We start from the raw sequence: 13,383 nt of genomic DNA on the forward strand, positions 1-13,383 counted from the left end.
GCACAAAAATAAAAATGCAGACTTTAAGACAAATTAAGGCTTTAAAGCCTACTAAACTATATATGTGTAATGTCTCACAATTATGACTTTCTGTTTTACAAAAAGAATCAAGGTTATTGTAAACTTCATCAAAATTAGCTTTTTTCCACTCAAATATAAATAGAAAGCAATAATAACTTTGCTCACATATTTAATGATATATATTAGTATGGAAGTGTGTTTCCGCCACAGAATAAAAATATAAAAAGGCAATTCTAACTTTTTCTCAGAATTTAGATATGAACTCGCAATTCTGGCCTTTTTCTAAAAATATAAACTCGCAATTTAGACTATTTTCTCAGAATTGTGAGCTATACACTTGCAATTCTGACTTTTTTCTCAGAATTATTAGATATAAACTCGCAATTCTGACTTTATTTCTCAGAATTATTAGATATAAACTCGCAATTCTGACTTTATTTCTCAGAATTGTGAGATATAAACTTGTAATTTCTTTTTCCCCTCAGAATTGTAAGATATAAACTCGCAATTCTGACTCTTTTCTCCGAATTATGAGATATAAACTTATAATTTCTTTTCCCCCTCAGAATTGTAAGATATAAACTCGCAATTCTGACTCTTTTCTCCGAATTATGAGATATAAACTTGTAATTTCTTTTTTCCCCTCAGAATTGTAAGATATAAACTCGCAATTCTGACTCTTTTCTCAGAATTATGAGATAAACTCGCAATTCTGACTATTTTCTCATAATATAAACTCGCAATTCTGACTTTTATCTCCGAATGGTGAGATACAAACTTGAAATTCAGATTTTTTTTCAGAATTGAGATATAAACTCAGTTTTAACTTCTCAGAATTGTGACATATAAACTCGCAATTCTTACTTTTTTTCTCAGGATTGTGAGTTTATTATATAACTCACAATTCTGAGAAATAAACTTGCAAACTTGAAAAATAAAGTAAGATTTGTGAGATATAAACTCACAATTCTGACTTTATATCTCGCAATTGTGACTTTTTTCCTCAGAATTGGGAGTTTGTGTCTATTCTGACTTTATAACACCCAATTACGAGTTTATGTATCACAATTATGAGAAAAAAGTCAGAATTGTGAGTTCATATCTCGCAATTCTGACTTTATGACTTGCAATTGCGAGTTTTTATCTCGCAGTTCTGAGAAAAACAGTAAAAATTGCGAGTTTGTATCATGCAGTTCTGAGAAAAAACTCCTAATAACCTTTTTTTTACTCAGTGGCGGAAACGGACGTTCATATGTTGGTGACTCATATTTGACGTGTTGTGGTTTTAAACTGTAGTCTTGTTTTTATTTTTTTTTTTTTTTTTAAACTGTAGTCTTTTTTTTTTTTTTTTTAAACTGTAGTCTTGTAGCCTCAGAACTGAAGAGACTAGTGACGTCATTGGTATTGTAGTTTGACTGCCTGTTCGTTAGGGGGCGCGACATACTTCCTCAAAATCAAATACACTTGTTCAACGAAAGGAAGTCAGACCGAGTGTGTAGCAGGTCTTTTGCAGGAATCCTTGAGCAAAAATTCGGATTAACCACTATTATCCATCATTTTAATCTAAAAAAATAATCTTAGTATGTACTAAAGTCGTAAGAGATGAAATAACGTATCAGCAAATTCATCAGTTTATCGCGATTTGCAGAGCGACAGGAATATAACCGAATATCTACACAGGTAAGGCTGTCGTTCGTATCAGATTTAGTGTTTTCATAACAATAACTTGACAAATGTCGCAAATATTAAACGTTGTTTTAACAACAGAGCATATGTTCTGTTATTTTTTTTAATAATGCTTAAATACATGCAGGGCTTGCTGGCCAACCAAAACACTATTGTCTTGTGTCCTGCGATATTGTTATTATTTAAGATATTTTAGATAATGTTTGTTATGCCGTTTATTTAGAAGAGCTCAAATGTCGTCGTGGGCTAAGAAAGCTGGGGGCAGACGACCACCACCAAAACATAGCGGAGGAAGGTATGCGAGACATTTTTGTAGTGGCGCCGTTTCAAAATAGCGAGCTGCTACATAAATACGTTCAGAAAACTTAAGAAAAATGAATATGACGCCTTCAAGTGACATCTCTGATGTTATGTTTTATGATAATCATATTGATTTACTCCATGCAGTGTCTCAAAACCTCCCAGACCTTTTCGGAGAGCACCATATCCTATGAGGGAGGACAGAAAAGATGATCTTCTGGAATCTGAGAGGTACGCTGGATATGACAAAAGAGTTGACAAAGTGCATTACCACTGAGCTTTTTCTGGATTTAAATCTCTATCTGTTTCTCTCTTCTTCTTTGGTAGTGATTTGCTATTAATATAAAATCTAAACGCCTTTCTATACTAATCTTTCCCCTTCAATTTTCAGTTTTGAAAGCTTAGACGAAGGGATTGACTACTCTGGAACTGCAGACTATGAGCATTCACCACATCAGTCTGGTCAAACTGGTATGAGTTTTTTTTTCATGTAATAAGCAGCTTGGTTTCTCACTGCTGCTGTTGTGGCTATTATTAGAAATCTTTTCTGAGCAACTTTTCATATAAATGTGTTTTTAACAGCTGTTTCACCTGAAGAATACAAGACATCAGTTCAATGCAGTGCCATATATGAGAGGGTCTTCCAGCAGCTACAAGGAGATGGTGCTAGACAGCCTGCAGACTGTGTCGTCCTGTCGGTGAACAACCAGAATGTGTGAGTATATACTCCAGGTAGCAGAAAATCTAGCTTTCTGTTTTAAATGAAAATGCAGTTTGCAGACTTTTGCTGAGTTTGCACGTAGTGAAAATATGGGACTCATTTACCTACATTTTGTGCGATGCTGTTAGGTTTTCTGAAAATTCTCGGTTGTGTGAATGCGTTTTATTTTTCCTAAATGTTAGATTGATGCCATTCGTCAGGTTTAAGATCCGGAATCCAAATGTATCCGGATTCATCCTTGATGGTTAACAACATTCCTTTTTGTTTAAATTTTTTTTTTTGTTTAAAAAATTATTATTATAAATCATCCAAAAACTTTAAAAAGTGTTCTTTTCCTTCAAGTAAAAGAACAACAACAGACGTGCGGTATTCTAAATGTTCATTATTTGCAAAATTGTGTCCGCTATTTAACAAGACTCCCCAAATGCTCTCATTCTTTACATTTCACTGTCAGTCTCTTCATTTAAATTCACTAATATCGGTATTTTACTCTGGTAATCCAAAAACAAAAATGCTGAACATGATACATCCATCAATGATTAAAAAATGATTTTTTTTTTGGCTAAATCTAGATGTTGTTTTCAAAAGAGGTTAATTTAGTAGAAAATATTGCAAAGGTTAATATATAAGTTGTGTATTTAAATTATGTTAAAATTATATTTATTCAGCAAATCAAATGCAAATGTTTACACCCTGTGACCTCGCTTGAAGAAAAATATTTATCCAAACCTTGCATCATTTTATTACTGCGTCATACATTGCGTTCAACCTGCCTGGCCTAAAAAGCGTAGTCAAGTATGCTTTTTAGAGCGGGCCTCTAATGATCTTAAGTTTAATTGTAAACATTTTCAGTCAATTTTTATAATCTAAATTTTCGGTTCCACATATCTTACAAAGAGAGATGATAAAAAGACATTTAAAATGCTACCAGAAATGCAGAATACACAAATTATATATTTAAAATATTTTTTATTTTTTCCCCCACACATGACTGATTTATTGGTATTCTGTACATTTTCACCCTCTTACAAAAACCAAACAAATTAGTCCAGAAATCTTCATATTTTTAAAAAAAACTGAAATTTTAATCACATGGTTTATTTAGCCAGAGTGGTGATATGCAAAATGTTCAGTAATCAAAGGCATATTTCCAAACGAAACACAATAAAACAAAAGCACAATCTATAAAACATGACAAACATAACCAATGCTTTTATTAAAACAGTGAATGCAACTTTGAAATTGAAATACACCTTGACTGGAAACGCATACTTCTGTTTTTATTAATGCACAATGAATATGACACAAACGAAACAAACAGTTCCATTTTTGTCATTCATGTAATAGATCTTTTTGTAAATGGTGATAGAAGTGTTTCACATTTTATTAAGATCCATTTTACAGTGTTGTAAGTTTTTGTTAAAACATTTAAATATTTTTTTTTACAATTTTTTTTACAACAATTTGTGTAAAGTTATATTCTTCACATTTTATTAAGATCCATTTACAGTGTTGTAATTTACAAATTTTTGGTAAAACACTATATGAGGAGCTCATTTGCAAAACATATAACTCAATAAATCATGTTTTTCATTGTGCATTCAAATACATCTCAATCAAACTGCAGTTGGGTTATTTTTATATAAAGTGAAAATAACTAAAAATACAGCTAACAAACAATGAAAACATGATAAAAAACAAGATTTTTGAGAATGTAAAACTGAGTTATCTGTTTTTGCAAAAAACTCTTCATTTTTTATAATATTTGTACACTATTGAATTTATGTAAAGTTATAATATTCACATTCACATTTTATTAAGATCCATTTACAGTGTTTTACACATTTTTGGTAAAACATTTAAATGTTTTTTTATAATAATATCTGTACACCATTACATTTGTTGAAAGTTATATTATTAATATTAAACTGTACATTTTTTGGCTTACAGTGGTGGCCAAAATTATTAGAACACTAGTATTTTCACCAGCTAAAATAGTTTTAAATCAGTTATCTCTATATTTTGCTGTAGTGTGTCAGTAGGAAATGCCAGTTTATATTTCCAAACATGCATTTTGCCATTAATTGTTATAATCCAGTGAGATTTTTGTTTGCACAAGGAGTCTGACAACAGCCAGTGCTCCACACATTTAATTTAGTTAATAGAAGTTAATTAATAAAGAAAATCTATTTATGACGTTATTTTTGACAGCATCCTCATTTTACAGTATTTTTACACAGTGCCTAAAACTTCTAACAGTACTGTAGCTTTGCAGGTAGGTTTCTTGAAGCATGTTGCCACAGTTCTTCTGAATTTAGTCTGTCTCAGTTCGTTCTTTTTTTTTCTTGTCATTCCAGACAGATTGGAAGATGATGAAATCATCTCTGTGTGGAGCACTGGCTGTTGTGCAAACAAAAATCTCACTGGATTATTACAATTAATGGCAAAATGAATGTTTGGAAATGTGAACTGATATTTTTTATTGGCACACCACAGAAAAAGATAGAAATAACTAACTTAAAATATTTTTAGATGGTGAAAATACTAGTGTTCTAATAATTTTGGTCACCACTATATGGTTAAACTTAACATTTATCATATTTTTTGTCCTTTGAGAATTCTGATGCTTCATGCAAAATAATTTACTTCATTCAAACAAATGAAACAACCTAATTTTCTAATATTTACTACACATTTGTGTTGGTTTATTCATTTGTGTGGCACATTAAAACTTTTAATTACTGCAAATATAAATGAGGCCACACCCAAAGCCCTCACCTCATGCCCTGAAGCATGGTGCTCAATAACCAGATCTCTTCTTCTTCTTTCAAAGGGATTACCCCAAATCGATAGGCCAGTGTTTGCAGGAACGTGGCCTCTCGGTGGAAATGCTTTACCTGCAGGTGGAATCAGGCCTGACGCGGGCCCTCCAAGATGTCCGCTCCGACGGTTCCCCCTTATGTATTCTCGTCGAGCAGACTAATGTAACTCTCTCCTCGTGCACAGTAATCATATTTTCAGAGTCCCTCAAAAGTAAGTCCCGACTCCCACAATCTTATCTCCCAATAAAACCAGTTTAATTTTACTTCAAACAATAGTTAAATAACCTTAAACAACCTTGACTTGGTGGTGGGCATTTCTACACTAACAAACAACAAAATCTTAACTACTATTCTGTGATTGCACCAAAAGACGTGCATTTACACTACCAGTCAAAAGTTTTTGAACAGTAAGATTTTTAATGTTTTTTTTTTTTTTAAAGAAGTCTCTTCTGCTTACCAAGCCTGCGTTTATTTGATCCAATGTACAGCAAAAATATGAAATATTTTTATTATTTAAAATAACCATTTTCTATTTGAATATGTTTTAAAATGTAATTTATTCTTGTGATCAAAGCTAAATTTTCAGCATAATTACTCCAGTCTTCAGTGTCAAATGATCCTTCAGAAATCATCCTAATATGCTGATTTGCTGTTCAAGAAACATTTATTATTATTATTATTATTATTATTATTATTATTATTATTATTATTATTATTATTATCATCAATATTTAAAACAGTTGAGTACATTTTTTTTCAGGAAGTTTTGATGAATAGAAAGATCCAAACATCAGTATTTATCTGAAATAAAATGCTTTTGAAAACATTATACACTATACGATTGTATAGCTTGTATAATTTTTTTTTTGTTGGGGGTGGGGAGAAATTATAGAAATTATTACTTTTATTTAGCAAGGATGCTTTAAATTGATCAAAAGTGATGATAAAGACATTTCTAATGTTACAAAAAGATTTATTTTTCAGATAAATGCTGTTCTTAAATTCTACTCTACGCTGTTTTCAGGATAGTATGTTTTTTGAACAGCAAATCAGAATATTAGAATTATTTCTGAAGGATCATGTGACTGGAGTAATGATGCTAAAAATTCAGCTTTAAAAACAGGAATAAATTACACTGTAAAAAACATTAGAATAGAAAACCGTTATTTTAAATACTACAAATATTTCACAATTTTACTGCTTTAGCTGTACTTTGGATCAAATAAATGGAGGCTTGGTGAGCAGAAGAAACTTATTTACAAAACAAAAAATCTTACTGTTCAAAAACTTTTGACTGGTAGTGTATCTATTCTGAAAATATACCTCAAAAACATTTAAAAAATGCAGAAACCTTCATATTACTGCAAAAGCATCAATGTCATAGAACTACAAGCATGCAACCTTTATCTTTGTGTAAAAACATGCTTGGAAAATGAAATGGTTATAAAAATCTTTTTCTGGGGTTTATTTATTATATATATATATAATTTTTTTTTCTCTACCTCTAAGTATTTTTTTTAATTATTTTACTGCACTGTAGGCAAAATTGTCAAAATTCACTTACCTCCAAATAAGTAGCTTGTAATTTTGCAACAATTTTTTTTTTTACTCTTTTTTTGACTCTTACACTGTTTTTCATAACAATCAACAGTTTTGAGTAGTCTGAATAAATTAGGCATGCATTTTTTTTTTGTTGTTGTTGTTGTTTTTTTTGGAAAATATCACATTATTATTATTATAGATTTAGGTACAAATGTTTTGCCAATTTACATTTAAAAAAATATTTGCACCATTAAAACCAAGCAAAAATGTATCACTGTAGTGCTAAACACACACACACACACATACACACACAAAAACATCTAAAAGAGACCCTCAGCGTCACATTAAAATAATGAAATGCCCTCAAACAACAGATATGCTTAATTTTGTTTTCCTTCTTTTTCTCTATTAATTTAATGCCCACCACTTAATTAAAAAACACTGTTAATATATAAATATTTCAAATGTTTAATATATTTACCAAAGCATTTATTCCTATAAAAACCTCACCTTGCTGGTAAGTTCTCTTAAAGCTGGAATACACTTACACATTTTAAAACACTTTTATACACTTATTATACACATCATACGCTTTCCGACTTTGTTAGTGGTTACACAGAAAAACTAAACACGCACTAAATGACTGAGAATCATATTACCAGACTTTCATGTCTAAAAGACAAAACAAAAGAACAACAAAACAAACTTGCGCAAAAACGCAACTCCTTTTTAAACATGGCCAATGAACTATTACATTTTCTGAATGTAGGAATTTGCTATTGTGCAATGTCATCAAAATTGAATGCATAAAAATGCATATGAAAGCATAAAACAATTCTCATGCACAACAACTTCCTCATATTAAAAAAAAACTTTAAGCGCAATCTTATATAAACTTCAACTCTGTTAAATATCCCTTCTCCCAACTTTCAAGCGTGCTCATAAATGTGTTCTTTGAGTGCATACTGAATTTTAATGTGGTAATTGGGTTAAGCAGTGGTTGGCAGACTGCAGCGTGTTGCTGATGAGGTAGAACTCTTGTGCGCTCTGCTTAGGCTGCAGCGGCTCACACTGAGCACCATATGTAACCCCCTTCCCTCCTCTGGCTGACCCTTCCTCTGCCTCTCCACAGTTCATCGAAATATGCCCAAAGAACAGGCCATGGAGTTTGTGATGGTGGAGTTCAGGCGCTTGAGCTGTTCAAGGCGGGTGCTGGACCCCACGGAGGCTGCGGCACGGGCGGCTGAGCTGACGGAGGAATACCTGGAGCGCAGCAAGCTGGAGCGCCACACTGTTCCCTCCACCACCCGCCACCTGCTCTTTCTCCTGGCTGAAGGTTTGCACCTGTACCCACAGGAGCTCAACACACTGGCAGAGTATCTTCAGAACCGCCAAGACCATCTGCAAGGTGAACATGCTTCTATGTCTTGGTCTAGTTACATTCATAGCATGTTGCTTTCATAAGTACGTCTTAATTCTTATTGTTAGGATTCATTTTAATATATGATAAAATTAAATTACCTCAAATTAGATGTATAATTAATAAAATTAAGCAAAACTGCATTTTTCATCAGCCATTACTCCAGTCTTTGGTGTCACATGTTCCTTCAGAAATCATTCTAATATGCTGATTTATTTCTTTCATTATCAGTGTTGGAAACAGTTATGCTGCTTAATATTTTTTGGAACCTGTTATACTTTTTTCAGGATTTTCTAACAATATCTTTGCTATCACTTTTTATCAATTTAACACATTTTTGCTGAATAAAAGTATTAATTTCTTTCAAAAAAAGGAAAGAAAGAAATAATGTATTGACCCTGAACTTTGAACGGTACTGTATATTATTAGAAAAGATTTCTATTTTAAATAAATACTGTTCTTTTTTTTAACATTTTATTCATCAAATAATTGATAATAAATCAGCATATTAGAATGGTTTCTGAAGGATCATGTGACTAATGTCACATGAGTAATGAGGCTGAAAATTCAGCTTTGATCAAAGGAATAAATTATATTTTTATATTTTATAAGTATATTAAAAGAGAGAACCACTATTTTAAGTTTTAATAATATTTCACAATATTACTGTTTTTTTTTTTTTGTATTTTTTAAATAAATGCAGTCTTGAAAAAAAAAAATGTACTTTTGAACTGCAGTGTATATTTAAAGCATTGTATTACAAACTTTTGTATTTTAAATTAATTTTTTTTTTTTTCATATGTGACCACAAAAGCAGTCATAAGGATAACTTTTTTGAAACTGAGATTTTAGATTGATGTGTTTTTTTTTTTTTACATATTTAGAGTAGGACATTTACAAAATATCTTCATGGAACATGATCTTTATTTAATATCTTAATGATTTTTGGCATAAAAGTAAAAAATAATTTTGACCCATAAAATGTATTGTTAGCTATTGCTACAAATATACCCGTGCTACTTATGACTGGTTTTGTGGTCCATGGTCTCATATATTCGTAAACATTAAAACATTATCTCTTTATTACCATTCTCTTCCTTTCTTCTCCAGTATCTTCTGTAGAGGTGGGCAGTGATGTTACTCCTGTAATAAACAGCCTGCCTCCAGGGTTAGGAAAGCCCCCACCACTTCTGCCTGCTGGATCTGGACCACCACCAAGAGAGCAGGCAAACCCACCCTCTGGGTCAGCAGATACACCCCCAGGCCATCACAGGGGATTGCAAGGTTTGTTTTGAGGGCATCAGATGAAATAAAAAAATAGATATATATTGGAGAGTATCGTTTTTTTACTTTAAGTTAGTTCATTCATTAGTTCAACCTATTTATGATGCTCATTAGCATGTTTAAATGCATTATTCCTTTTTTTTTGTAGGCTCGTATCCCAAGACGAAACCACCTCCTTTGCTTTCAATGCAAAATCTAAAGCCACCTTCCCACAGATCAGCTGGCCCTCATAGTCTTTTACCCTCTCGGGCCTCTTCAGCCCCGCACGATTCTTCATTTAGTCCCCCATCTAGAGGGCCTGCAGCCCCTCATGGTCTTGACAAGCCGCAGCCTCTTCTCGGCCCAGCACCTACACATGGGCCATCCTCCACCCGTACCCCATTGCTTGATCGTGCCCCTCTACTTGAAACACCTCTTGGTTTCCCGTCCCCTAGAGGGCTGTTGCAGCATCCGGGGTCTTATTCAGCACGAGGGCCACCACTGATGTGTGGGCCCCCACCGCAAAATGGACCCCGGGGTCCTAGAGCACCACCACCTTCACTCAGGAGCCTTCATATGGGAGCCCCAACAGGTCAGTATCTTCTCATGAAGTCTTTATTGTAATTTCCATTTGAAGCACTTTTGTCTGATTGTCTAATTTGTCTTTTTGTCAATGTTCAGGTCCTCGGCCGCCTCGACGCCTGCTTCCTTGATTCTCTCAGGACACCTGATTAAATCATAGGCCAGTATTGCCACGTGGGACAGTTGTTACATTTTGGACTTAGGCAGTTTTATGTTTTATATTTTTTAGGAATTTGCCTTATGTGTTTTCTTTCAGGATCCCATGAGATGTTTAAAAAAGTACTGGTATGGATAAAGCCTCATTGGTGTTCTCTTTATTTCCACAGGTGTAAGCTAATTTTTAGAATAAATATGAAAAATTTCAGTGGCATTAATCTGTAAGAGATGTCTTGAAATATCACTGTTCTCCATACAATGATTGAATATGCTTCAAATACAATTTTTGTTGTGAGGTAATATGAGACTGTTCATAATTTAGATTGTAGAAGATTTTTGACCTCCAGGAACCAGATTATGATATTTTTAGGGGTTCAAACGCATAGCGCTGAAACCCTATTGTAATTGTTGGAATGGTCACGGATCAGCGATCTCCACATAAAACTAATCGTGCAGACCAAACTGTAAGTTGTAGAGACTTGAAACTTGGAGGGATGGTAGTACTCACACCGCCTACAATGTGATCAAGCCTAACGGGGGGCACTACAGTGATCAAAGGTACAAAATCGCTGCACAAACTACTAAACCGTCAGTCGTAGGCTCAAGTGTCTTATGTCGTTGGAATCCTTGGCTTGGCAACCATTTGTCGTCTCAACATAGGTCTTGGTCTTGCCTCTACGGGCAGCATGCCGACATACAGCGCCGTTGCGCTCCGGGCGTCCCTTGTTCGAATCCTGACTCGAGGACCTTTCCCGATCCCAACCCCCCCTCTCTCTCCCGCTTCATTTCCCGTCAACTCTGATCTGTCCTGTCACAATAAAGGCAAAAAATGCCAAAAAATAGATCTTTAAAAAAAAAAAAAAAAAAATCAAAGGTCTTTGTCCAAAGAGCCTCAAGTGTCTACAAGGACATTTGTGTATCTCAAAAAACATGACTGCCATTGGCCGATGAAGTTTGAGCACCTATTGGACAAGGTTAATGGAGGCCGATTGGAACGAAACTCGGTGGGCCTGTTTGACTCATGACTTCTGAGGTCTGAGAGAATTGTATTTTTCAAGGGCACAAACAATTGTTCGACATGCGGTTTTTCGCACATACGCACAGTATTCACTCATACAATAGAACGCCTCATTCCGGACAACTTTGCCTCTAGAACCACGGCTGTCAATCAAAGGAAAACTCAAAACTTTACAAAACCTGGTGAACATATGCGACAGATGATTCTAAACAAGCATACAAAGTTTTAAGGGGATCGGCCCACAGCTGGCACTATAACAGTCATAAACGTTAAAAAATGTAATTCTATGGTAAATTACCTGGATTTGCCGAAAATGCTTTTTAAAATCGTAGATTTCGGTGATTACAGGCTTGCGAAATAATATCTTTCTTGCTTAATGTCTTGCTTAAATGCCTCAAAGCGCTTGAACCCCGGTAATCGGTGCTTGCAGCTATATTTATTTATTTTTTTAGTTTTTTAAAAGTAATTATAAAAGGTGCGTGATGTTTTGAAATGCAATTTATTTAATCTTTTTTTAAATAAGTATTTTTGTTTTTCAGTTTTTTTTCTCCTTCAAATTTTTTTTTTACTTAAAAAAAACAAAGAGACCAAATCATAAGATGTATTTTTTTATTTGAAAGCATACAAAAATTACCCTTTATTATTAATCTTTTTTTTTTTTTTTACTGTATATTTTGCCTGGACAAAAAATTCTGTGTAAAATTCCATATTTCTCAATGCAAATTTACTATAAATTCAAACTGGATTGTGCCATCTGACTACAGTTTTCAGGTCATGCCACAAATTTTTGGTCGGATTGAAGTCGTTTATTCTTTGGAACATTGTTGTACTGGAACAAAGGGGTCGCTGCTCTGAACAGGTCTTTGGCTGGCTGATACTGGCACCCCTTGTGGATTTTGGCTCCATCTGTGTTACCCTTGATGGCAACAAATTTTTTGGTTCTCTTTGCTGGAAAAGAAACGCCAGAGGAAGATGCTGCCACTACCACCATGCTTGACAATAGGGATGAGGTTACCTAGATCATGAGGTTGATTAGCATAGATCTACATTTACTCTTGTGGTGATAATCTTCTCCAGTCAGGATGAAATCAGTGAGACTGGATACTTGAGTTAGTGAGCTGAACTCCAGAATCAGACTTTTTTTTGTCAACAGTTTTTTTTTTTTTATTTGCACCACATAGCTTAAGAAATCTTAAGAGAACATGGCTTCAGTGCACAAGTCATGGACATTTGATACTTTTTTTCATTGCAGAGCTTAAATAGCCAAGGTATTATTCAAAAGGTAACCTTTTGTGTCCACTGAACAAAGAAAATAAGGGTGAGTAAATAATGATTCCTTTGATATTACCAACCAGACAAAGAAACAGGTGTGTGTGACTGAAGTACGGCATTAAAACATCCTGATAATTTCCTCAATATTATGAGTTTGATTTCAAATGAGTCTTAAAATTAACGAAGGGAACATGTTTTAACATCTGGTAGATGCAAATGAGAGACTTCTCTCGATCCCAACATCACAAGTTAGTTTTATGTTACGAGACATCATAAAATGAGAATGGAATAATTTTGTTTTGGAAAAATAAAGAACTTAATAAATCTAAACAGGACCTTTGATTAACCAATTATGTGATGAAAATTCTAATTTTAATGTCGTAAATGAACTATTATCATTTCGACTGTTTGTCTGATATTTAATTTTTTTTTTTTTTTTTTTTTTTTTACATTTAGACCTTTTATGCCGTTAACATAAATATACTGAGGAAAATAACGTTTTTGTTTGGAAATGTTTTAGTAGAACGTCTTTTAGAAACCAATTAACGTTACGTCACTTACGTCACTGTTGTTAAGGTCG

General features: G+C 33.6%; 1 protein-coding gene across 1 annotated transcript; it reads left to right on the forward strand.

Moving 5' to 3' along the window:
* The first annotated feature begins 1,492 nt into the window (after window positions 1-1,492).
* On the forward strand, window positions 1,493-11,052 carry si:ch211-216l23.2 (uncharacterized protein LOC565061 homolog). The gene is made up of 10 exons (XM_051135757.1): window positions 1,493-1,701; window positions 1,931-2,002; window positions 2,155-2,238; window positions 2,399-2,478; window positions 2,590-2,722; window positions 5,562-5,761; window positions 8,225-8,500; window positions 9,623-9,796; window positions 9,945-10,367; window positions 10,457-11,052. Exons 2-10 carry the CDS (start codon window positions 1,941-1,943, stop codon window positions 10,486-10,488), a joined length of 1,464 nt encoding a protein of 487 aa, XP_050991714.1. The 5' UTR covers window positions 1,493-1,701; window positions 1,931-1,940; the 3' UTR covers window positions 10,489-11,052.
* The last annotated feature ends 2,331 nt before the right edge of the window (window positions 11,053-13,383 follow it).

The sequence above is a fragment of the Labeo rohita genome, chromosome 18 (assembly GCF_022985175.1).
Source record: "Labeo rohita strain BAU-BD-2019 chromosome 18, IGBB_LRoh.1.0, whole genome shotgun sequence".
In the NCBI taxonomy this organism is placed as follows: Eukaryota; Metazoa; Chordata; class Actinopteri; order Cypriniformes; family Cyprinidae; genus Labeo; species Labeo rohita.

What these genes read in the sequence shown, in the direction of transcription:
- si:ch211-216l23.2 (XM_051135757.1), top strand. Translation starts at nt 1,941, where the DNA reads ATGTCGTCGTGGGCTAAGAAAGCTGGGGGCAGACGACCACCACCAAAA. An exon ending in ATTTTCAGAGTCCCTCAAAA is followed by an intron (nt 5,762 to 8,224) that starts GTAAGTCCCGAC and finishes GCCTCTCCACAG; the next exon opens with TTCATCGAAATATGCCCAAA. An exon ending in CCATCACAGGGGATTGCAAG is followed by an intron (nt 9,797 to 9,944) that starts GTTTGTTTTGAG and finishes TTTTTTTTGTAG; the next exon opens with GCTCGTATCCCAAGACGAAA.